This window comes from Silene latifolia, chromosome 3, assembly GCF_048544455.1.
Source record: "Silene latifolia isolate original U9 population chromosome 3, ASM4854445v1, whole genome shotgun sequence".
In the NCBI taxonomy this organism is placed as follows: Eukaryota; Viridiplantae; Streptophyta; class Magnoliopsida; order Caryophyllales; family Caryophyllaceae; genus Silene; species Silene latifolia.
The window spans coordinates 815,312-838,779 of NC_133528.1; the positions used below are offsets into that span (position 1 = coordinate 815,312).

The 23,468-nt window shown below is 37.9% G+C and overlaps 1 protein-coding gene across 2 annotated transcripts; it reads right to left on the bottom strand.

The window, feature by feature from the left end:
• Nucleotides 1–1,000: 1,000 nt before the first annotated feature.
• Nucleotides 1,001–15,619, bottom strand: LOC141646625 (rho GTPase-activating protein 7-like). 2 transcript variants are annotated; one of them, XM_074454505.1, is made up of 22 exons: nucleotides 15,131–15,619; nucleotides 13,132–13,168; nucleotides 12,756–12,832; nucleotides 12,558–12,628; nucleotides 12,404–12,482; nucleotides 11,803–11,947; nucleotides 11,218–11,337; nucleotides 10,947–11,024; nucleotides 10,773–10,828; nucleotides 10,619–10,688; nucleotides 9,490–9,577; nucleotides 9,101–9,344; nucleotides 8,748–8,969; nucleotides 8,268–8,609; nucleotides 7,412–7,461; nucleotides 7,192–7,252; nucleotides 7,024–7,107; nucleotides 6,476–6,589; nucleotides 6,232–6,368; nucleotides 5,685–5,757; nucleotides 4,645–4,836; nucleotides 1,001–1,484 (listed from the first exon to the last, which is right to left on the bottom strand). In XM_074454505.1, the coding sequence occupies exons 1-22, from the start codon at nucleotides 15,170–15,172 to the stop codon at nucleotides 1,299–1,301; spliced, it is 2,568 nt and encodes an 855-aa protein (XP_074310606.1). In that variant the 5' UTR covers nucleotides 15,173–15,619; the 3' UTR covers nucleotides 1,001–1,298. The 2 variants fall into 2 exon arrangements, with proteins under 2 accessions (XP_074310606.1, XP_074310607.1); XM_074454506.1 differs by having other exon boundaries at nucleotides 5,685–5,754; nucleotides 15,131–15,552.
• Between the last annotated feature and the right edge of the window lie 7,849 nt (nucleotides 15,620–23,468).

Here is a 23,468-nt window from a genome sequence, read left to right on the forward strand (position 1 = left end):
CGGGTGATAGAGTCTTGCAACATCGCAAGTTTTTGGGATGGGGTTTACGGAGTTGATACTGTCTTTTTTTTTTAATAGCTTGTTTCTTTTTGCGTTGATTAGGAGTATCTCTTACCGACAGCTGATGCAGTCTCATTCGGGGTACTGAAAACAATTTAATGGGTTGACACTTTATATACGTGGTTTAAGAGATGAGAGTCATTACCATTCACATTAGCCAACTTTGATTTTTTAATAGCTTCTTATAATGTCACATTATCGTTTTACGATAAATGACCACAACTTTTAGGATGCATGATGTGAGTAAAGAGTAACAACAATGTGTTTTGTGAAATTTACAAAGGCTTGGCCTACTAAACCGTCTCAAACACTCTAACTCGCTTGTTTATAGGGCCAGAAAATTAGTGAACCTATGTTCGACCCAAGCCTACATTTAATCATCTTTAGTAAGATACGAAAGTAGAATTGAGGATCTCGAATTGGTTTTCAATTAAGTTGTTTCTTTTGTTTATAGTACTCGTATGTCTTAATGTGTATAAATATGTCAAATTATCTACGTTGATAAACATTCAAGGGCCATGATTCGTTCAATACTTGTTAACCTTGAAAACAACTCTCATCTTCAATTCTTCATAGCTCCATTTATTAAAAACAAAAATGATTATACTTTAACCTTTACCAATTACAAGCAATAGCTAATCAGCATAGAGTTTAAATCCATTATCGAGTCATCAATCAAGTCGAGAAATTTTCGCGGCCAAGTGGAGATGATTAACACCATTCTTGAAGACATTTACGACGATACTCCTCCGACACACATGGCTACTTGTATTTCTGACCATGGAAATCACATCAACTGCTTCTAAAAATGCTTTTCATACCCTTCTTCGTTATCCGTCAGGACCGTCACCATCTTTGCCGATGTCCTTAAAATTACATCTGAATAACTGTATACAAACCTTATGGTATGGAATACAAATCTGTCCATGTGATACAGGGATGCCAAAAGAAAGCAAAACCATTCTACTTATTATGTACTGAATACATCTCGTCTCGATTGTTTTTTTTCGTCACTTTATGTGTGACTTTGATACAAAGCAACGACATACATACAACAATCCTCATCAGCAACCTCACAATCGAACTGCACTACAAACAAAATTTACTAGAAAACGAGGAAAGAAGAGGGAGAAATAACTTACATAAAGCACACAAAATAATACGAACTATATGCAATAAGTGGAAGAATGTACAAATAAGAAGCACCAAGCTAGCTCTGTTCATTTTACGGCATGAAATCAGCTCCACGAAGGTGATGATGGTCTGTACAAATAGTCTTGTGAAGTTGCCACGCCGTAGTTTAAGTCTAGATTGTGTAGCTGTTCCATGAGCTGAGATCGGCGCTCTTTGAAGAAGTCGAGCCTGGTCGTTAATTCTACTAATGTGGATGATGCTATTGACTGATGTTTGGGAAACTCCAATACCTGCAAGACAGCGCGTACAGGTGACTACTGCAATTTATGTTATAAATTGTTACCTTAGTTCTTTAATAGAGCTTAAAGAGGACACAAATTCTCATTATAGACGAGAGATATCCGTCTATAGTTATAAACGGGTCAAATATCCACCCACTTTAAGCATAAGACGAGCAACAAGTTGCATGGTGGGGCCCAAAAATGTCACCACTTTAAGCATATTTGACCCGTTTCTCACTTTAGACGGATATATCCGTTTATAGTGAGACTAATTGTAACGAGGAAAGAAATTGGAGCGGAACTGTTTGAAATGAAATCAAAAAGTCAGGTTGGTCTGACGTTTCTATTTCCCACTGGAGACAGACTCTTAGGCTTTAGATTATGATGGAACAAAAAAACACGACTCCCTATAGAGGCTACACTTCAGTTTACTGTCATTCAATGTAATTTATAAGGGTAATCCGGAAACAGCCTCTGGGCTGAGGTTTTGTACTTCTGACCCTCGTACCCCACCATTTACGGGAGCCCTTGAAGCACTAGGGTAATGTTGTTACTGGTGGTATTGAATGGTAAAGAGGATTATTAACAAGCAGTATACTGCCAGTATCCCCCTGGGAGAGGCCTTCCAGAAAAATAAACTTCCAAATTGTTTTGCTCAAAAAATAAGAAACATTGTTAGAGGATATTACCGGTATATTACAATATATCATAATAATAGGTTACTGTTGAATATATTAAGATTAAGTTGCCGATATTAGAAGATACTAAGGTTAGGTTAAGATTTTTTCACTACTATGTGAAAATTGTTAATAACAACCTAGTATTTACCGTATTTTACAAATTACCACCAAGTATTTTGTTTATTACAACTTACCACCTACATTATACCCGTATATATCCCATCTACCACTATTTCATTCCCAAATCATCATTTGACTTAAATACCGACTCGTTAAGTTACTAAGCAATATAATCAATTAAAGGTTAAAATACCCCCATCCCTTCCCCCCACCACCCACAAACTCCACCTCCTTCCTCTACTCCGGTCCTCCCTAACAGACCCGCCTTCTTCACCGCCACAAAACCACCTCAACCAACTTACATAACACCCACTGACTCTAATCTGTCACCCACCCCCTCAAGGCCACAGCCCATATAAGTCACCACGAACCTCCTGCCGATGTTGGATTGTCAATCCTGCATCACCACTGACATCGAACCCCCACAAGGCTACAACCCAACTTTGTCGGGGGATTGGACCGGACGGATGACGGCAGAGACGGGAGCGGGGGATTCTCCTTGGAATTGCATACGGACCTTGATTAGGTCTAGCGGGTGGGTTGAACACCCGGTTACGATCGAGGCTATACAACCCTTTGAATCCCTTGACACCCATTTTTTTCCGATAATTAGAAATTTGTAGAGGTGATCAAATGCGGGTTTGGGCCGGACATGGGCCGGACAAACGTTAAATTTTTGGCCCACGGACAAGCGGGTTTGGAACGGGTTAGTGGGCTGGGCCTTTGTATTTTTCTTAAAATGCCTTGTTCGTAACCGCTTATTTTACGGGCGGGGTGGGCCGGGTTCAATGGACGGGAGGACCCATGAACAGCTCTAGAAATTTGATTGATTTGATATGTATAAAATTATGAAAGAACGGGAGCTAAGTTTGGGAAATTTGGGTATTACAATGTCAAAAGAATGAATTGGAAGATAGATGAGATTGATTTACTAGTTTAGATCACGCGCAATGAATGGGCAGTATTTATAGAGTTTTATTTTTGTATTATTAATCATGCTAACTTAACACCTCATTAATTTTTCATATTTCACGTCATTATATCTTGATATGAGGAAAAAAAAAATTGAACTGTAAAATTATTCCAAAAAAACCGAGTAAAATTGAACTATTGAACTGTAAAATAATAGTGGTATCTCATTAATTGTTATACGACCAGTTGGAATTAGAGGTCGTCATTAGAGGCCATGTCATTAGAGGTCATGTCACTGGAGACAAGGAGATGGGAACGGAGGCCGAAACGGATTGAAGAAAAATGAGAAACGAAGAGCCTCTGAGACATATGATTTCCAAGGGTTTTTGTGTTTTATAATGTATGAATGAGTGATTTTTGGTTTGTATTTTGCAGAAAAATTTGATGGCCGCGATGAACTATGATGTTGGTGATGAATGTTTATTTTTAGTTTAGGTGGTAGTGGTCAGACTTGGCAAATTCAACCCGGTCCGAAAAGGCTGACCCCAGACCCGAAATTGACCCGAACTACAGAACCTCAATGTGACCCGAAACCCGAATTGACCCGGCCCAACCCGAACATGACCCGAGTTTTTGTCGACCCGAAACTGACCGACCCAAAATGGCCCGAACCAAAACCACCCAACCTGAAAATGACCCGACTAAACATGACATTAGTTTACCCAAAAAGACTTGAAATGACTAATTTGAAATCACACTTAATATTATTTACGTTAAAATAAGGAATCAATCATCAAGACTAAATTATACGTAAATAGGTAATAATTCAAAACGTACTTTTTTCTCTCTTAATCATTAACCCGAAAATGACCCGACCCGAAATAATCCGCGACCCATTTGACCCGAAAATGACGCGGCCAACATAAGGAAAAATACCTGAAACCCGAAATAACCCAAAATTTTTACAAACTGAACCCGGCCCGGCCCGGCCCGAAGTGGCCCGGCCTGATTGACCCGTTTAACAGGTCTAGTAGTCTAGTACTAGTGGTAGTATGTGTTTTGACTTTTGAGGGAATTGAAGTAAGCGTGTTTTAGTCATTTTATAATACATTAACTTAACTAGTCGGGATTTAAGTAAAATGTTGATAGGGGATGAAATACGGTGGTAGATGGTATATATACGGTGTAATGTAGGTGGTAAGTTGTAATAAACTTTACTTGGTGGTAATTTGTAAAATACGGTAAATACTAGGTGGTTATTAACAATTTTCACTACTATTTATATGATGTTCTTGTATTTGTCATGAGACACAATCCAATAATACAAACGCTTATGGGATACATGGTATCAGAGCATAGACGATGAAAGATGTTTGGATCACAAGTCATAATGCCCACAAATAGTTTATTCATGGATTATAAAGCATTATGGGATACACGGAAGAGAGAAGCATTACCTCTCCTACCCTGGAAGTGGACGGCACAGAAGAAGAATCAACAGCACAAAACTCATCCAAAGATGCTTCAGTGCTTTTTGAATCACTCAAGTTAGTCGACCCCATGATTTGCTTCCGAGGCTGTTTATTGTTGCTTCCACCAGCTCCTATATGTCCCTTGATGTGACTCCATTCTGGGAGCAATAATCCATCCTACATCAAATCCATTGGTTGTTCAGCTTATTATGTTATCTTTATAAGCCATGCAGTATCTAATATGAATCCAAAAAAAGAAGTTCAGGGCCTCCTAGTATGTTGGTGTTTGCTTTTGGAGATGAGCAAAGAGCAATAAAGCAGCCACTACTATATTGGCAGTACAAAAAAATCTACTCACCCCATTCATTTAGATTCGGAACATTTGTAAAACATAAATTCAAGGAAGGGGCAAGTGAGAAGGTAATTATGTCAAGTGGGAAGGTAAATATGTCAAGTAGATGGGGAGTAAGAGCAGTGGTGATTGGTGAACAATGAAACCTACATCTTATTTAGAGGGGTGTTTTTGTCTACTCGAAGTGGAGATGTAATGAATTGGTTTGAACCACTAAGGAAATAAATGGTAGAGAATCCACGTGAGCGGAAGGAGTATAACTTTTTCATCATACATCGCGTAAGAAGTAGTAACCTAGGTGAGAAAAAGCCAGCAAGTAATACTCCCTTTGTCCCGGTCATTGTTGTCCTTTGGTTTTGGCACAAAGAGCAAGGAAAAAGAAGGGGGCCAATTACTAAATGACAAGTGGACCAATTTGAGTGTGAATGATCAAATTGCTCATCAAGTTCATTCTTAAAATAGAAAGGACAACAATTGACTTAGACACCCCAAAATGGAATAAGACAACAAATGACCGGGACAGAGGGAGTACTAAATAAGCTTTGACAACAAGAGTATTATGTAGACTACCCCACTCCCCCTGTTCCTCTGCACTCAATGGTGAGACAGAGTGTAAAGTGCAGCTGCGATGAATTTAAGAGTTACTATAAAAGATCAAGTGAAAGACTTCTACCTCATTTCTTTGTTTTCTTTCATGATTGCAGAAGGCCAGAGTACTATCAAAATCTTGCTGAAGAATTCTCCTGCTGCAATGAAAAACGATCTGAGTAAGAATGTAAGATACTCTCCACCTTTGGCTTTCCACAAGGAAAAATACAAGTGAAATTAAGTATGACAGATATAAGCTACACAAATCAGCTTTGAGTACAATTATTTCGTAAATGGTCACTTCCAGTTAAATTATGATCATCATGCAAGCATCACAGAAATCCCAACCCCCTACATCAGCCTCCTTTATAGAAGGGATGCATGGAAAAGCATGTCTCAAATGGTCACCACGAGTAAGCACATGGCTTCCCGGCAAAATTCTAAGGAATGTCCAATGACATATACTATTATAAATTCTTGAATTTCCATTTATTGCGTGTAGAACCCGATAAACATCACAAGCATCTTGCAAATGAAGACAATGGACAACAATATAACTTAAACAACCCATCCTCACCTCCACCGCAATAGAGGAAAAAAATAGATAAAAAAGAAAATGAGTGCCCCCATACCTATCGCATGCATCAGAGATTGAGCCAAATTGATGTTGCCGTTGCTGATTGAGTTGATGGTGAAGCTCAGCTACCTTTTGCTTCAGTCTGGCAACATCAGCCTCAGCAAGAGCAATCTCCTCGAGCTCAGCCCTTGTCTACACATCATCAGATCATGACTATTGTATGTCCCAGAGAGAGTAAATAAAAATTAAGAAAAGAAAAAAATACCACAAAGATCCATGGGCAACGAGAATAGACAGACCTTGGAATCCATACCACGTGAACTTGAAAATTGGCCAGAAGACATGCTTAAACCAACTTCCAGAGCAGCTCTAAGATCTCTTTCAGCTTGAAGCTGCTCTTGGAGTCTTTGAACCTGAAACGGAAAAATTCTATAAGAAAACAGCTAGCACTCCCTTCACAAGGAACATCCATCAGCATAACATTATTTGACATGATAGAAGAAAATGCTTGAAAATTTCAATATATAAATCAAGGAATCCATATGTCTAGAGTAATAGGCAATAAACGAACCCAGCCAGACGATGATGACTATTGAATAACTAATGAGCTAAAGAAGAGAGAGATGGACAAGGATGAAGCAGTTCAACAAACCAATGGATGACCAAAATGTTTAGAAAGATTGAATAAAACAAGGTAGGAAAAATATGATAACTGCCTAAAATAGACCCTTACTGATTAGAATTCAAAAAACTGAAGAAAGTTAATTTACTTTTCTTCATAGATTTAACCAGCCTATTGAGAGAGACGCTACAGCAAAGTAGCAAAGTGGAACAGTAGACAACATACATCTTGTTCAAGTGCTAAGCGCCGCTCATGAAGAGCTTGTTTTCTTCTTTCCAGGCTAGCTTGTAATATTGCATTGCCGCGGGCCTACCAAAATCAGTATAGAATTGTATCAGTCGCCTATATTAAATAAAGTGGGTAAATCTGTATCAATAGACACTTTCCCCTAACCTCTTTTGCGATTCGGTGTCGCAAGTCATTCTTTGTGATTTCAAGACGCTGGATGGTAAGTCTGTTGGGCAAAAGGAACCATCAGAGATGAAATTAATGAGAAAATTGAAGAAGAAATAGCTCAAACATTTTGCAACCAAAACCATATCCTAATTAGAGAATGGCAACCAAGAGCTTTGATTATAGCGTGAACAGGGGGGTAGGTAAGGAAGGCACTTACTCTTCCTCTCCCGAGGAATCAACTGACTCCATAGATGGTGTTTTACGAACCTGAAAGGCAAACAAAAAGGTATTCAATTAACTAAGCTAATAAGTTACCATATAATACAAACAAAAAACTGAACATAAAGGCCATAAAGGCCATTAACGGCAACCGATCAAACCACCAAGTGTAAGTATAACAGACCAAATTGCATGGTACAAATTACAAACTCAACAACATTCTGAGTAAATGAACTACAAAATCAGACTACAGAATGTTGATGGACATTACAATATCTCATAGGTTCCAAACATCCAATGAGATTTTCAAAGAGCTAAAGATAAACATTGCAGGTTAAATAATTATCAAAAGTGGTAAGCAAAAGGATAAAGCTCTTTGACAGGTGGGGTACACGCTTCTACTAAAAAGAACCAATACTCTAATCTAATAATAATGATGTCCGATGCATATAGGTTCTACTTCCAACATGCTCTTATACAATACACTACCGTTCAGCCACACATAGAATAAAGCAACCAAATTAGTGCTAGCTAAACTCCCATTCGGAAGAAGAGCTTTAACCTCAGCTATACCAAGCTGATCAGGATTCCGCTAGTTATGAAATGGCATGCGCCCCCCTAATGGAACAAACAATCGCTTGCCAGAGTGACGGAACAAAAAAAATTAAAGGTTGATAACACAAATTGATGAAGTGTATATGAGCCCTATAGAAAGTTTGATAGGAGATTCAGAGGGAACAAAAGGTAGGCAGCAGAAATTCATAGTAGGAGGAGGAACAGTCTGTAATCTGTATACTAGTCTGTATACTAGAAGCAAGAAATATACCACAGCAGCGCAAGGTGAGTTAACTTACAGGGTTTCTTCCCCAAAATGGGGACCGCTTAACATTGGAACCTGCAAGCTTATTGAGAGGTTTACCAACACTTGATTCAGGGCCACAGGTAGGTAATGGTGGTCCTGGATCCAGAGATGATAGTATCTCCCCCATTGACCTATAAGATTCTCCGTTTGTAACAACGGGACTGTCAATCACATTATTTGAGCTTTCGCATGCTTTTACTGGCGTATTTTGTTCACTCAACTCGCCATTAGACTCTCTAAATGTTTCAAGATCTAATTGAGGTTTTGAATTGACGGACGAGGCATGATCCCCTCTACGTGATCCATCAGAATCATCATCTCCTACAGCCTGAACCTGAATTATAGCAAAAAGAAACATATAATAAATCTACATAGTTCTCTTGTAGATCATTGTAGATCAAATAAACTGAAAAACATTAATTATTTGAAAGCACAGGTACCCTGTTAAAGAGGGGCAATGAAAGAAAGAAACCTTATAGTCATACAGGTCGCTGCCAGCATAGCCACTGCTTCCACTAAGTTTACCACTCAATACCCGTTCTTGGTCATTATCAGTTTCATGGTCTGATCCGTTTGCAGTGTTACGATACCCATTGTCTAGGACACTTACATTCTCCTCATCTGTTGTATCATCACTATCACTGTTCTCAATCCGTGAGTCGGCCGAAATTGAGCATCTTTGTAAACTATCATCCTGAAAATAAGACAATTCACAAACTCACTAAGCAAAACTGTGCCGAAAAAACTGAGAAACTGGCCAATAGCTCAACAAATTGAGAGCAGCCACACAGAAAATACACACAAAGACAATTAAGAGCAACTTACATCAAAAATATTCTCATATTCTTCCAGAAGAGTCGTAACGATAGCTTGCGCATTATTAGCAGCATTTGCAGCAGCCAGCAGCTGAGCTGAATTATCACCGTTCATATCAAAGTCATCATCCAGCTCACACTCGCCAGCTAAAAGAGGGCGTAGAAGCAAAGGCGCCATGCATGCCGCAACGGCAGATGGGGTCATACGATTATCGGAGGCATGAGAAGCTATTGTGTGCATCATTTTCACAATCCTGCAAGGGACGTGAATGAATAAAAGAAAGGGGAAAAAACAGGGATATGGTAGTCTAACATTCTGAACAATTTTAGAATACAAGTTCATAAAAGTTACAATATCAGAATTTAGCGCACATAAGGATGACCAGACAGAAAAAGTACCTCTGCAATAATCGCCGGTTTGGTTCTGGAAAAGTCTCAAGTATAGCTGACCGTATAGCATTTACCCGAGCTTCCTTAAGATCAATTTCTGATGCAACAAAGCAGGAGACAGCAATTTATTGGTTGACCAATTCATAGAGTTGGGAAAAAAGTACTGAACTTCCAACATGTAAAACTAACTCTATCACAATAACCATATCATAACAAAGATAAAGAAATCTAGGGACGAAAGGATGAAGAAGGGAATTAATTAAATTAGTAACAAAGGCGTACAAAACAGATCTCTACAGCATGGGAAGAACTGTAAAAATATGGTAACTGAGTAATTGATGGCAAAAGAGTTATCAAGGTGCCCTCCCGATAATCTATACCAGACCTCAAAACTCTCACTCACTTTGTAAAATAAAGGATAAACTAAACCAGCGTACATTGTAAATAAGCAGCAACTAGAAACCAATAGTGGTATCAAAGGGGACAATGCTTTAAAAACGAAGGCACTTAGGACAAGACGGATATAGCAACTAGAAACCGATACCACGAAAAGCACAATCAAAGATGCCCAAGTCAAAGGCCAGCTCAAGAACCACCTCCAAATCTCCAATCAAATTATCCAAGCCCCAAAGCAGGTTGAGGATACCATGTGGCTACATGAGATTACAACTTGCAGGAGCTATTCATATTTCATTGGGCTACATAGCCAACAGCAGAAGTAAGGTTTGCAGACTTTATTCTCAGAACTTAACACTGCCATAAAAACTCAAAAGAATGGCCAAAAGGAAAAGGAAGAGACGGGAATGGGAGAGGTAGAACTGTAGAAGTGTTATTTTTCATCTACTTTCAAGCGGTCAGGCCTATTGATGACTGAAGAAAGGTATATCTAACAGATAAAAGTTGCCCAAAGATCTAAGAGGGTAACTAACAAATGGAAATGTACTTCCTACAGCAGGTATACTTTATAAATAAACAATCACGCAGCCCAACATACGAATATACATTTGAAATAATTTTAAAGCAAAGCAGCGAAAACAAGTTGATACAGCCTGAAGGATTCAATGCTTAAATCTAGACCAAAATAAATAAGAAAATGCCTCTATTTTTAAGATACTGCAATCTGAAGTTCTGAACTTACTGTAAGCCTCAAGCAATGCAGTACAACAAGATGCGGGAACTGGAGATGAAGGAAGCTCGCGAAGCACGTGCTGCCAACAAGATATTGATGAGTTGACCATGAGCCAAATCACATTACTTGGGAACAAATACCAACAAAGAAAGTTAAGAAATACCTTCACACAGTCACCGACAACATGTGCGTCTTCATGAGGATCAAATTCATTTTTACCTAAAAAAACATACCCAGATTTTGAAGGAGATTAACAGAAACCTGAGTATAGAGAATAAAATATATGCATGCACAGAGTTGTCTCAAGAAATACTGCAAATAAATGTTGGATCTGAACCTTGTTCATAATCCTGGACTCTACGCTCTACCTCTTCCACATCTGCAGCCTGCCGTAAAATTCCTTCAACTTTAATTCCTGCAGAAACATTGGACATCATAAAGTTATGCAAGAACCTTGAATAGGCAAACAGTAAAAACTACTCTCGCTGGAAGTGTTACGATCCAGAGGAGTTCAATCTTCATTGCCACGGAAACAAAAAAGAAATAGAAATGAAATAATAATAGTGGGGGGAAATCATAAAAGAAAGAAGGGTCTGATGACTATTCACCATAAGTCTCAAGAAATCGAAGAGCTTTCTCCAGAAATGATGGTCCCCCATCTATATCCTCCAAAGCAAGCAAAATTGGTCGGCCAACTACCAACGATTTAACAGGTCGCTTATCCCTCCCTGAAAGTATCAGAATGTCACTTCTTAGGTAAAACATAAACAAAACTCCACTCTTAACAAGACAATTGTCACACAAAGAGGAACAAGAAGTGAACAAACTAGAGCAGGAATACAACAACAACAACAACAACAACAACATTACCCCAGTGCCTCAATGGCTCCCGCAAATTGCGGGGTAAGGAGGGGTCGGATGTTAGCAGCCTTACTCTTGTGTTAGAAACACGAAGAGGCTGTTTCCGAATGACCCAAGATGAAAATTGCGTCGAGAACTGCATCGAAGGACTGCTACTTTACAAGAGAAAGAAGCGCAGCCACTTTAGTAAGCCATTTTGCTTTACTCCATCATAATCCAGAACCAAAGAGTAATGAGTCTTTGGCTCCATTGGAAATATGGAGAAAAAAACTAGAGCAGGAATAATGTAATAAATATATTTTTTGACGAAGTGTGAACAAACAATCACATACATTGATTAAAAGATCCATCAATACCATCACTTGTATCATTACGAAATATTCCATTATGACCCATCACAAGAGCAGCACTTGGTGCCTGTGCAAGCGCTTGCTCCAGAGCCGTCTTCCATTCAAACAAGTCCTCTGACGTCTCAGTCTAAAAGTTCACAACGCCAATGAACAAATACAGATATCAACACCTCTTTGTAAACTCTTGTCCTGTATATGACATCTCTATAACTATATGTCTATATACTTCCTCCATTCCAATGGGTTCTATACATTTGCTTTTTGCACAAGTATTTAGGTGAGTGGGGTTGGGATATGTAATTACTTATCTACCCTTACACAACTTACTTTATTACTTCAATTTTGCTGCCCCACTAATTTGGCTCCAACTTTGCCTCCAAATAAGTTGGGGTTAGGATAGTCTTTTAACATGTAAAAAAGTGAACCAAATTAGGAAGGTATGGAATTGAATGGAAAGACCAAAAAAGGAAAATGTATAGAACCCATTGGAATGGAGGAAGTATTGTTAGAAGAAAAACTGCCAAAGTGCAATCATTCCATCAACTATCAATCATCAAACAGATAACAAACTGTCTGGAAGTACCTTCAGTGTGAAAGCTCGGCCATCACGTCCATCTGGAAAAAGCACTGTCAACAGCTTCTTGTCCTCTCTCACAACAACACTGAAATTGAAATCTTCAGAGAAGGCAACAGTAACACACTGGTAAACAAAGGAATCTACGGAAACAATAACCTACCTTCCAGAGTTATTTAAATCAATGCCGCCTAAGGTCAGATTCACTTCTCCGCCTCTCTGAGGAAGGGCACTCTACAAAACAACAAATATGCATAACCATTAATCGCATAGAACATCAATGTGGTTAGTTCAAATTATTGTAAATGAGATTCAATGCTTAAATTCATTTAGAGCAGCCTAAGAGCCTAATAAGGCTTACCGGATCATTTTTAAAAAACACTAATGAAGTACGTGTTAGGATAAACCAGCGCTTCTTCCAAGACTTCCAACCCAAGCCTGCAGCAAAGGAGAACATATCAGAGCAGAATCAAAAGTAACCAAACCTAAAGTCTCCAAGCAATATAATTCCCAAGTTAAATAGAAAAGAACCGGTAAACCTAGAAGCGTTTCTCATTTGATATGAAATAGCATATAACTGTGACACTAATAGACAAGAGTCTAATCAAAATGCAAGGCCACTCATGGCAAAAGCCTTCGTAGAGGTGTTGGGGTAATGTAGATGTTGATTCTGATATTGAACGGATGTGAAGATCAATAGCAAGAATGATAAATTTATGAGAGAGACAATTACCAACCTTTGGATGAGATAAAGAGCGGTCCACTCTTAAAAACCTGAAGTATTACACACATTACCCTAATCAGAAATTTCAATCGTACTAAGGAAAAGGATCACGAAAAAACAATAAAACATGGAACTAAATTAGCAGAAGAAAGGCCACATCAAAGGTCATGCAGGTAGTTGATATGAGCCTCTGGTTAAATCGTGTTGTGCACAACAATTCAGGCAGATTATATATAGGTCATGCAAGTAAACAACAAAAACAATAAACGCTTTGTTCCAAAATGATTTGGAATCGACTACCATGAATTGTCGGCAGTAAAACAATGAAAACTGGAAAATCATAGATAGTCCATACACTTCACACTAAATCATTTTTTATTGATAGTTTAAGCATTTTTATATATGTTGTGATTGTTGTCACCACACAGAATAATGCCCAAACAATGAAAAGTGGAGTATTTCTTAAGCTGCGTTCAATTAGCCTATGAGTCCTAGCTAGCGATCAATCACAGTTAATCATGAACTTGAACTTCTATGGACAAAACATCCATCAACAACACGATGCCAATCTTACTTAACCCGCAGACATGCCGTGTGTAATACTCATGATTGTCCACTGCTATACAAAAAATGAAGCCCGGGCAATTCCCACTAAATACTACTCCCTTTGTCTCAGTCATTTGTTAACCTTTGTGTTTGTTTTTGATTAAATAGCCCTCACAAAGAATATAAAAGGTAAACAAATGACTAGGACGGAGGGAATAGTAAGCATAAACATGGTAATCAATATGGTTCTTCTCAAGGGGGAATAAACATCTAAACGATTACCTAACCGAAACAGGGCTGCAGATTCCTACTCTACTCTGATTTTGCAGCAGCATTCATAATCCTATAGCATAACAGCCCTAATCTGTACATAACATCCATAATCCTATAGCTTAACAACCCTAAAATCGTTTCATAACAATACGCTGCAGTCTCTTCTTTCATACGAAACTAAACAATTGTTGACAACACTACGAGTAATTCAATTACGATTATTAATAACTCATAACCTCGAATTCTTCACCTATAAACCTATGAATTTCCTTCAACAACCGCGATTATCACTCATTCGATCACCACTACACAATCTACATTATCCAACCAATTTAACAAAACTAAGAAATCATCAAATACAATAACCTCGAACCTCAAATTGTTCACCCATAAACCCAAGCATTTCCTTCCAACAATCGCGACTATCACTCATTTGATCACACCATAACACACTCTACTTTATCCAAATACAATCAATTAACCAAAACTAAGAAATCATCAAATACCATAGCCTCTAACCTCAAATCATTCACCAATAAACCTACACATTTCCTTCCAACAACCGCGATTATCACTCATTTGATCCCCATAACACACTCTACTTTATCCAAACACAATCAATTCACCAAAACTAATAAAACATCAAGTACTATAACCTCTAACCTCGAATCATTCACCCATAAACCTGTATATTTCTATCCAACAAACGCGATTATCGCTCATTTTATCACACCATAACAAACTCTACTTTATCCATATACAATCAATTACCCAAAACTAATATATCAAATACTATAATTATATGCAACATTTTAAACAATAACAACAGTCATAATACACTACGACTAATTCAATTAGGATTATGAATAATTCATTGTCCAACTACTAATCTCCCTCTCCTAATTCCTATAACCTCAAATCCTTCACCCATAACCTATGCAATTCCTCCAACAACCGCGATTATCACTCATTTAATCAGACCATAATGCACTCTACTTTATCCAAATACAATCAATAAATCATCAAATACCATAATTCAAATACAACATTTTAAACACCAATAAACAGTCACAATACATCAATGCAGCAATCAATCAACACCGTAAAATCAAACAATAAACAAAATTAACAACAACAATTAAAATTAAATTTAAATGCAGGCAATAGTAAAAGTAAAGTAACAAAAACGGCACCGTATTGGATGGACCATGTCTAGGACGTTCAAAAGCCGCCATTGTTAAGCATCAGTAGCTTCTTATTAACTCAAAATTAACCAAATTAATTACAATACTCCACTAATTACAAATTACAATAATAACATATATGTATAATTATGTGTATAGTATATAGTTTACAATACGAGTTATAAATCGACGGGCGAGTCATCCATTGAGTGGACTCGGTTCGAAATGCGGGAGATCGGAGATGAAGAGGAAATAGAAAGGATTAATTGCGGAAATTAGGGTTTTGAGAAGGGAAAAGAGTAAAGGAAAGGGAATGAAATTGGGGGAAAAAGGGATGAAGGAAAGAGAGTGAAGAAGAGAAGTAGAAGAGTGATAATGGTTGAAGAAAAGAGACAAAACAAAAGCAAGCATACACAAATTAGAGAGTAACCAACTGTCTCAACTAATGCTTTTTTCATTAAGTTTTGCTTAAGAGGGCTACTATTCCGTCTTAAATTTAAGACAGCTCAAATATTATCACATAGTACTGGTAGTACTTAGTAGTATTAAAGACACCGAATTTAACATTTTTTAAGTAGTTAGTGAGGTGATTTGGTATGTATTTAACCCGTTTTAAACTTAAAACGGATATTGTTGTCTTAAATGAGAATTTGGGTGCTTTGATTTTGGTTGGGAGATAAATTTCTTTTCGATTTTCGATATCTTCTGTAAGATCGTTGTCTTGTAAAATGGATTAAATTGAACTTAATTTAGAGAATTTGAATGGAGTTAACTTCATTGAAATGAGTAAAGATAAAATGAACCCAATTTAGAGGAACTGATCTCGTAGTAAAGTGTAATTTTGGATTAAAATTGGTTTGAAGTAGTGAACTGAATTTAAAGCACCCGGAATGAACTAAAGTGAAGATTATGAATGAATACAAGTTATTAATTAATTACAATAAAGAGTAAAGATTAATTGAACTTAATTTAGGAACTGAATAAAGAGTAAAATATTAATGGAGTGAACTTAATTGAAATGAAGAGTAAAGATAAAATGAGTTCAAATTATACATGAACTGAATCTGGTAGTAGTAGAGTGTAATCTTGGATTTAAATGGTTTGAACTAAATTAAATTTAGAGATTTCAAAGTGACCCAAAGTGAAGAGTATAAATGAACTAAATTTAATTAAATTAAAGTACACAACTGAATTGAACTTAATTTAGAAACTGAAACTAAGTCAAAAGGAAAAAGAGTTTATTATTGTTATTGTGTAGTATATGAAATAGTTGCCTTGTATTACTCTATACATGACAGATTTTTCCGTGTTTTGGTCTTTCTTTAGTACGGAGTATAAAACATTATGAAGTTATCATACTTATCAGTGTTGGTATTAGACAAGGTGTATAATCGAATAGTCCTTAGCTTAGTGATTAATATGGAGGTGTAGTAAACAATTTATCCCATGCTCGAATTCTCCTATCTCTCACATTGTAATGTCCTACCCAAAATGAATTTAGACCACACAAAATATCCTACCCCACATGAAATTGAATATGAGTCATACAACGGTTTAAAAAAAAAAAAAAGAGAACAAAATCCGATTAGCATGAAAATGATAAGGGAGAACTACAAGCTTAATAGAATAGGAAAGGGTATTAATAAGAGTATATGAGTTAATCATTATACCTTTTACAACAACTTTATTTATGTTTTTTGTTTGTTTATTTGGCAATTAGATAGGTAATCTTAAACTAGTAGTATGATTAATGTGGGTGTGATGTTATTAAATGAGAGATTAGGTAGAGTACAAGTGTATAGTTACCTTATTTAGGGAAGGATTAAATTAAAGTTTGTGAGGTGTGTTGAAGAAAGAGGTGAAGGATGGAGACTATTTTTTTTTTTTTTTTTTGGTAGGTAGTTAAATAGTTGGAGTCTTTGTCAAGTCTTAGTCAACTTCACCTATATGCTACTCAATTAAGCAAAGGTTCGAGCTCAATAAATTGTTGGTTCGAGCTCAATAAATTGTTGTAAGATTATAGTTAGTGACGGAATCCGGATTTGAATTTGTATATAAAAGGGGTAAAAAGGGGAGGTGAATGAGTTAAAGTGTAAGGTAAATATAATTTGAAATTTTACGTTAAGTGAAGACGAACAATTCTGCTAGCCCATCTCGCTCCAACACAGCTCATAGCACTCATTTTTAGGTTATCGTTAGACCATTTGCATAAGTTTATAGTTTAGCATTACTGTATTATTATTCTTAATTAATTGATTTACAAGCATTTGATTAAGCTAAATCGACCTATTACAAATTAATATAAAGGATGAGGTTATACCTCATGTTAAAATATAGAGCTAAATGGAATAGCAAAACAGGTTAGCAAACTTTATAATTAAGTTATAGTAAAATGGTTATCGAGACAATACAACTATTTCATTTCAGAAGTCACCCTAATCGTCTTTGTTATATTGAAAAAATCGCAACAAATACATTGCAGATAAAGCTTTTAGTCAACACTTATTAAACGGTTCGACAGTAAAATTACTTCACCGCATGATTCACGAAGAGACTAATCCAAGTTATAGTACTAAATAATTATTGACATACTTGAACTCCAATAAAAATATTCCGAATTGTAAACATTTTTTTTTTGTCGCTTAGGAATATCTCCTACCGACCACCAGGATAATCTCCTTCCGAGTTAATAAACATTGAGAGCATACTACAAATATGTAAATGTTACAAAACAAACTTACAATAACGTACGTCCTGCAAAACTAAAAAAGAAATCAACACAGTAGTGAAGATATGGAGATGACGAAGTGACGAACCCTAAAGGACGTACATGCATGCGAATTGTGAAGTTTATCGCTAATTATTTATATAAGACGGTTTTATATATGATTGTTCTTGTGAACTTTACTGTATATTTAGTGTCTTTTATAACGTTGATAATAATCTTTTATTTACTTCTAGTACTCGATACATATTTTCATGTTGGAGAAATTTTTGCGTCCTTTTGAATAACGTCCTTAGTACACACAGCATCAAAATGAGAAAATATTAAAAAATCCACCTTTGAGTGTAGGGAGGACGTAAGAATTTCTCTTCATGTCTTAGTCATCGTCTTGTTTTTTTGTTCTGTTTTTTTTTTGGGCTGAATGGAGTTGATCTGAACTGAATTAAGTTGAACTGCTGAAGTGAGTTGAGCTGGGCTGAACTGAACTGAATCAAAATTTGGTGAGATAAATAAAGCTGAAATAAGCTAAGCTGAATTATAGTCCCTTGGCTTCCAGATTATACATATAGTATTGATTAATTGATCGATTGATGGTATGATACTTGATCCGTCTCAAACTTAAGACAGATAATATCGTCTTAAATGAGAATTTGGTGCGGTTTACGAGTGACTGGTATTATTTTTGTTTAGAAGTGGGCCCACTCAAATTAGGCCCAACACTCACTTGTGTAACAGGCAGTCAGTCCATTGTGTCTCCCACACTGTTTGTCAGGTTCGGTATAAGACAAGACAATGAGAAAAGTGTCCAATAAGCTAAGCTCTTGTTTTCGAGGTGAACAACTTCTCTAAGTTTTTTTTTTTTTTTTTTTTTTTTTTTTTTTTTTTTTTAAAAAAAAAAATATTGTTTAACACTATCCGTCTTAAATATAAAAATAGGTCAACTAAATAGATGAGATGAGATGAAATGTAAAATAATTAGGGAATGGCAAAAAACTTGTCTCGTCTATCTAAATGAGTTGGTAGTATTTAACCTATTATAAACATAAGACGAATATAATTGTCTTGAAAGAGACTAACTGTCGATCTGTTATCGTCTGACCAAAGTCGTCTACCTATAGGCTGTGGACAAGCCTAGTAAATAGACTGATAATAATACAAAGGCAATGTACTTGGTGCAATTTTATAGTACTTGGCGAATTTGTCATTTTGATATATTCGAATTTGATAGTGATAAAACTCCAGATTTCAATTCTTTAGTTATATACGAGCTTGATGAACCCAAAAAAAACATTCACAACATTGATTTAGAGTGTAATTTTTTATATACTCGTTAACTAAATTGATCTCGAATCCTGATGACTATGTAAATGATTTCATATAATTCAGATTTATTGTTGTTGTTGTTGGAAATACATCTTTATATCAACATGCGACATGTTTTCTAATTGATTATATTCTTACATGTTTTAGCGTGTACACCATACTAGCGTACTATCATAGTCGGACACATGGATTTGGTACCTAGATGCAACACACAAGGCTTGAGAATATTCCATTAAATATATTGATTATGATCAAATATAGGGATATTAGTAAAAAAAAAAAAAAAAAAAAAACATTACTCAAATTTTAGGATTATAAATGACCTATTTGGATACACGATACATTAACACAAATTTAACAAAAAAGCACGCCCAATTTCAAAAGTTAGTGTTAGGGTGCAAACCCATGTCCCACATCGATAGAATAAAGATGGAATATCATCTTTATAAGTGTCCAGAAAATATAATAGTACGAGGCCTTTTGGGAAGGAGCCCAAGAGTAAATCCGTGAGGGCTTGGCCCAAAGCGGACAATATCGTACTATTATGGTCAGTGGACACAGATGCAGCAGAGGCCCAACACAAGGTATTCACGCTTCCGCACAACAAGTGGTATCAGAGCCCAAGGTTCAATTTGGGCTAGACACAAAGATTCATCAGGCCAAGACTTGGAGGTGGACGTACACAATAAGACGTGGAACTCCTATAGCTCGAGGGAGAGCTAATATGTTCGCGAGAAGCGACATGGTCTCACGGCGTTGAGACGGCAGGCCGTCCAAGAGAAGATCGTCAGCGACCCGACGAGGTGGGCTGAGGCTTAATGGAGGCAACAAAAGCGGTTCATGGTAAGTCCGAAGGCGGTCCGGTGTGACGCGCTGAGGCAGTGGATTCGGACCCAGTCCAGGTCTCACGGCGTTGAGACGGCAGGCCGTCCAAGAGAAGATCGTCAGCGACCCGACGAGGTGGGCTGAGCCTTAATGGAGGCAACAAAAGCGGTTCATGGTAAGTCCGAAGGCGGTCCGGTGTGACGCGCTGAGGCAGTGGATTCGGACCCAGTCCAGGGTATATTGGATGCAGAGGAGTTTGGTACGCAAGTGTAGCACAAGCCCCGTGAGACACATAGTGTGTCGTTTAAGGGGAGGTTATCAAGACTTGGTGATGCGGGTGTCTAGGTGATGGGGCTGCATGGTGTGAGGAGTTCTCCATGGAGGTCAAGGTCCGAGTCAAGATGATGGTCCTTGGTTTGAGGGGAGGATTGTTAGGGTGCAAACCCATGTCCCACATCGGTAGAATAAAGATGGAATATCATCTTTATAAGTGTCCAGAAAATATAATAGTACGAGGCCTTTTGGGAAGGAGCCCAAGAGTAAATCCGTGAGGGCTTGGCCCAAAGCGGACAATATCGTACTATTATGGTCAGTGGACACAGATGCAGCAGAGGCCCAACACAAGGTATTCACGCTTCCGCACAACAGTTAGAAGGGCCGAGGTCTTGAGTACTTGAACAACATTTGGTATCAGTAGTCAGTACTACTCTTTTACAACCTTTTAAACCACTATATAAAGTTCCATTATTTTATCAAACCTAGATATTAGAGCAATAACAATAGTAGTTCTTAGTGTAACACCCCGGTTTATGAAGGAGCCTTTAGCAAGACATTCCCTAATAAACCGAACTGTTACCATCTCGGTTTCCCGAGGTAGTGAATAACAAATTAAACTCCAAGGCAAATTATATAATTACTTTTAACTTAATTATTACAAAATCTCTTTTCCATCAAATTACAAGGAACTAACATAAATAAAAGTGAAAGTCTTCTAAATAATGATCTAGCTACTAAGTCTTCTGATCCAGTGTCTCACGCCCATCAAGCTCCCGTCCTATCTCTTAAACCTGTCAAGTCTGCTCGCCAATATTTGGGTCGTCACAGGTGTTCACGAATACACAGGGTCAACCACGAGGTTGAGTAGGGAAAACAATGAGACAACAAAAATATGATATGCATGCTCCTCCGTCACCTCCATCTCCATCTCAACCCATATATCATAACTCATATCTCAGAACTCATATCTCAGAAATCATATCTCATAACTCATAACCCGGACAACCCAGCCATACCGATCCCCGGTAGACTATATATATCGACCGTAGCCGATCTGCCAGCTCGCAGCTGAGGACACCAGGGCAAGTCCTGCAGAACCCGCCTGGGCCTTATCACAACCTCATCATCACCACACCATATCACCTCTACATCCTCCATCTCCAATGCATATGAATGCTCAACAGTAAACAATGCAATACAAATGTATAACAATGAATGAAATCATGCCAGCTACCAAATGTCGTGATAACACACTCAACGCGAACAGTTCAGTCAACCATATCATAGCGTAATCAACAACCACGAATCAAGTCACGTTCACAACTTGGTCATATGAAACACAAACAAGTCAACACAATTCAATAACACGATAAGAAGTCAAGTGTATTTCCCTACCTCAATACCGCAATCAAAAAGTCGGGTGTCCAGTAATATTCCACAACAATGCTCCCTCTGAAAGATAATTAAATGATAAACAATCACTTAACTATTCCCGTTCCCAAAATAGAAGTTACTAAAAATAGAATTTCTTAAAATGGAAACTTTCCCGATATAGTAACTTTTCTCTTTTAACAAACCCGACTCAAAATCCGTCTCTAAATATTTTAAAAGACTCGGGAATTGCACTTAATAACTAATATGATAAATAAAATATTAAACGAATTAAACGAATTAAGAAAACCCGAATTAAACATAAAACAACTCGAAAAACCCGAACCACAACCCGTGACATCTCACTCGCCCAAACCCTCACGCGCCGCCTGAACCACCGTGACAACCACCAGCCGTGCTCCCCACTTCGACCCCACCACCAACAACCACCACCAGCCTGGTCGACTGCCGCCGGCGAGTCGAACCAGTGCTGCCCTTTGGCCTGGTTCACCGCCAAGCCTCACCAAACGCCCCATTTTCTCCACCTACAACCACCGCAACTCTCACCTGTCCCCTGCCAAACCACCACCGTCATGCTCGCCGCCAACCCACGCACCCAGACACAGTGGCACCACCGTTTCGACCTCCCCCAAGTCCACGGTGGCGCCACCCCAAACCTACCCGTCTAAACCCGTCTGAAAACCCACATCATAACCCGTTTGCCACCCCCTGTCGCTGCCGCCTTTTACCGTCACTATCACCACCCAAAACCACCATAACCACCACCACTATACTCGTCACTAACCACCCTACCCATATACCCCGTCAACAACCACCAGAAACGCCTCAACAAGACACGCACAACCCCCCCCAAAACCCGACAGAAATGATGAAAACAGAGGAGAAGGGTTGCTCTTACCTTTTTCCTGCCACCACTACCGCCACCAGGGCCACCCACGGTTGTCGACAAACGCCTCTAGCTCTTCCCTGCTGTGCCGTCAACACCCACGGCCACACACTCTCTCTCTCTCTATGTGTGAAAGGCTGAGATTGGTGTTGATGAAGAAGGGAGGCGTGTGAGATGAGGGGCGTGTATGGTTAGGGTAAAACTAGGTTAAATTTTAGGTTAAAGATCAAGTTAGATGGTAAATGGGTCATGGGTAACGTGATTGGTAAATGGGTAAGTTATCGTTCAGTTAAACCCGTCTCAATAAGTTTACGAGTAACTTGGTCTTACGATATCAACACGACTAACAAATAACTCGACTCAATTAGCGATATAAAATACGGGGTATTACAATCTTCCCCCCTTAAAATGAACTTCGTCCCGAAGTTCGCTCATCTACCATACCTCCACGCATCACCGTGGTTACCAAAACAGATTTTCTAATATAAGAACTCATGAACTTAGGCCCATAAAACAAAATGTTACATTCCACCCTCCTAAAAAGAAAGTTACGTCCCAGAACTTACTTCATGAAAACCTATCACCACTCATGAATTTATGCAAACTATCAGAGCACCATAACAGCAGCAGTTTAATTACACAACATAGAGAACTCGTTTGTATGGGTACCACGCAACAAAACATCAGCTTGATCAAAACCACGATCTACAACTTGATCATAACCACAATCTATAAACAAGTGCAACATAAACATTAAGATTTTACAATCCTACCCAACTAAAAACATGGTTACGTCCTCGTAACCTCTTTTCAAATTTCATATCCCTATGCAACAAAATCACTGTCAACAACATGTAACAGAAAAGAACACATGATAAGAGATTGCGCAGTAACATTAAAGTCGAAAACAAGGTTTTATT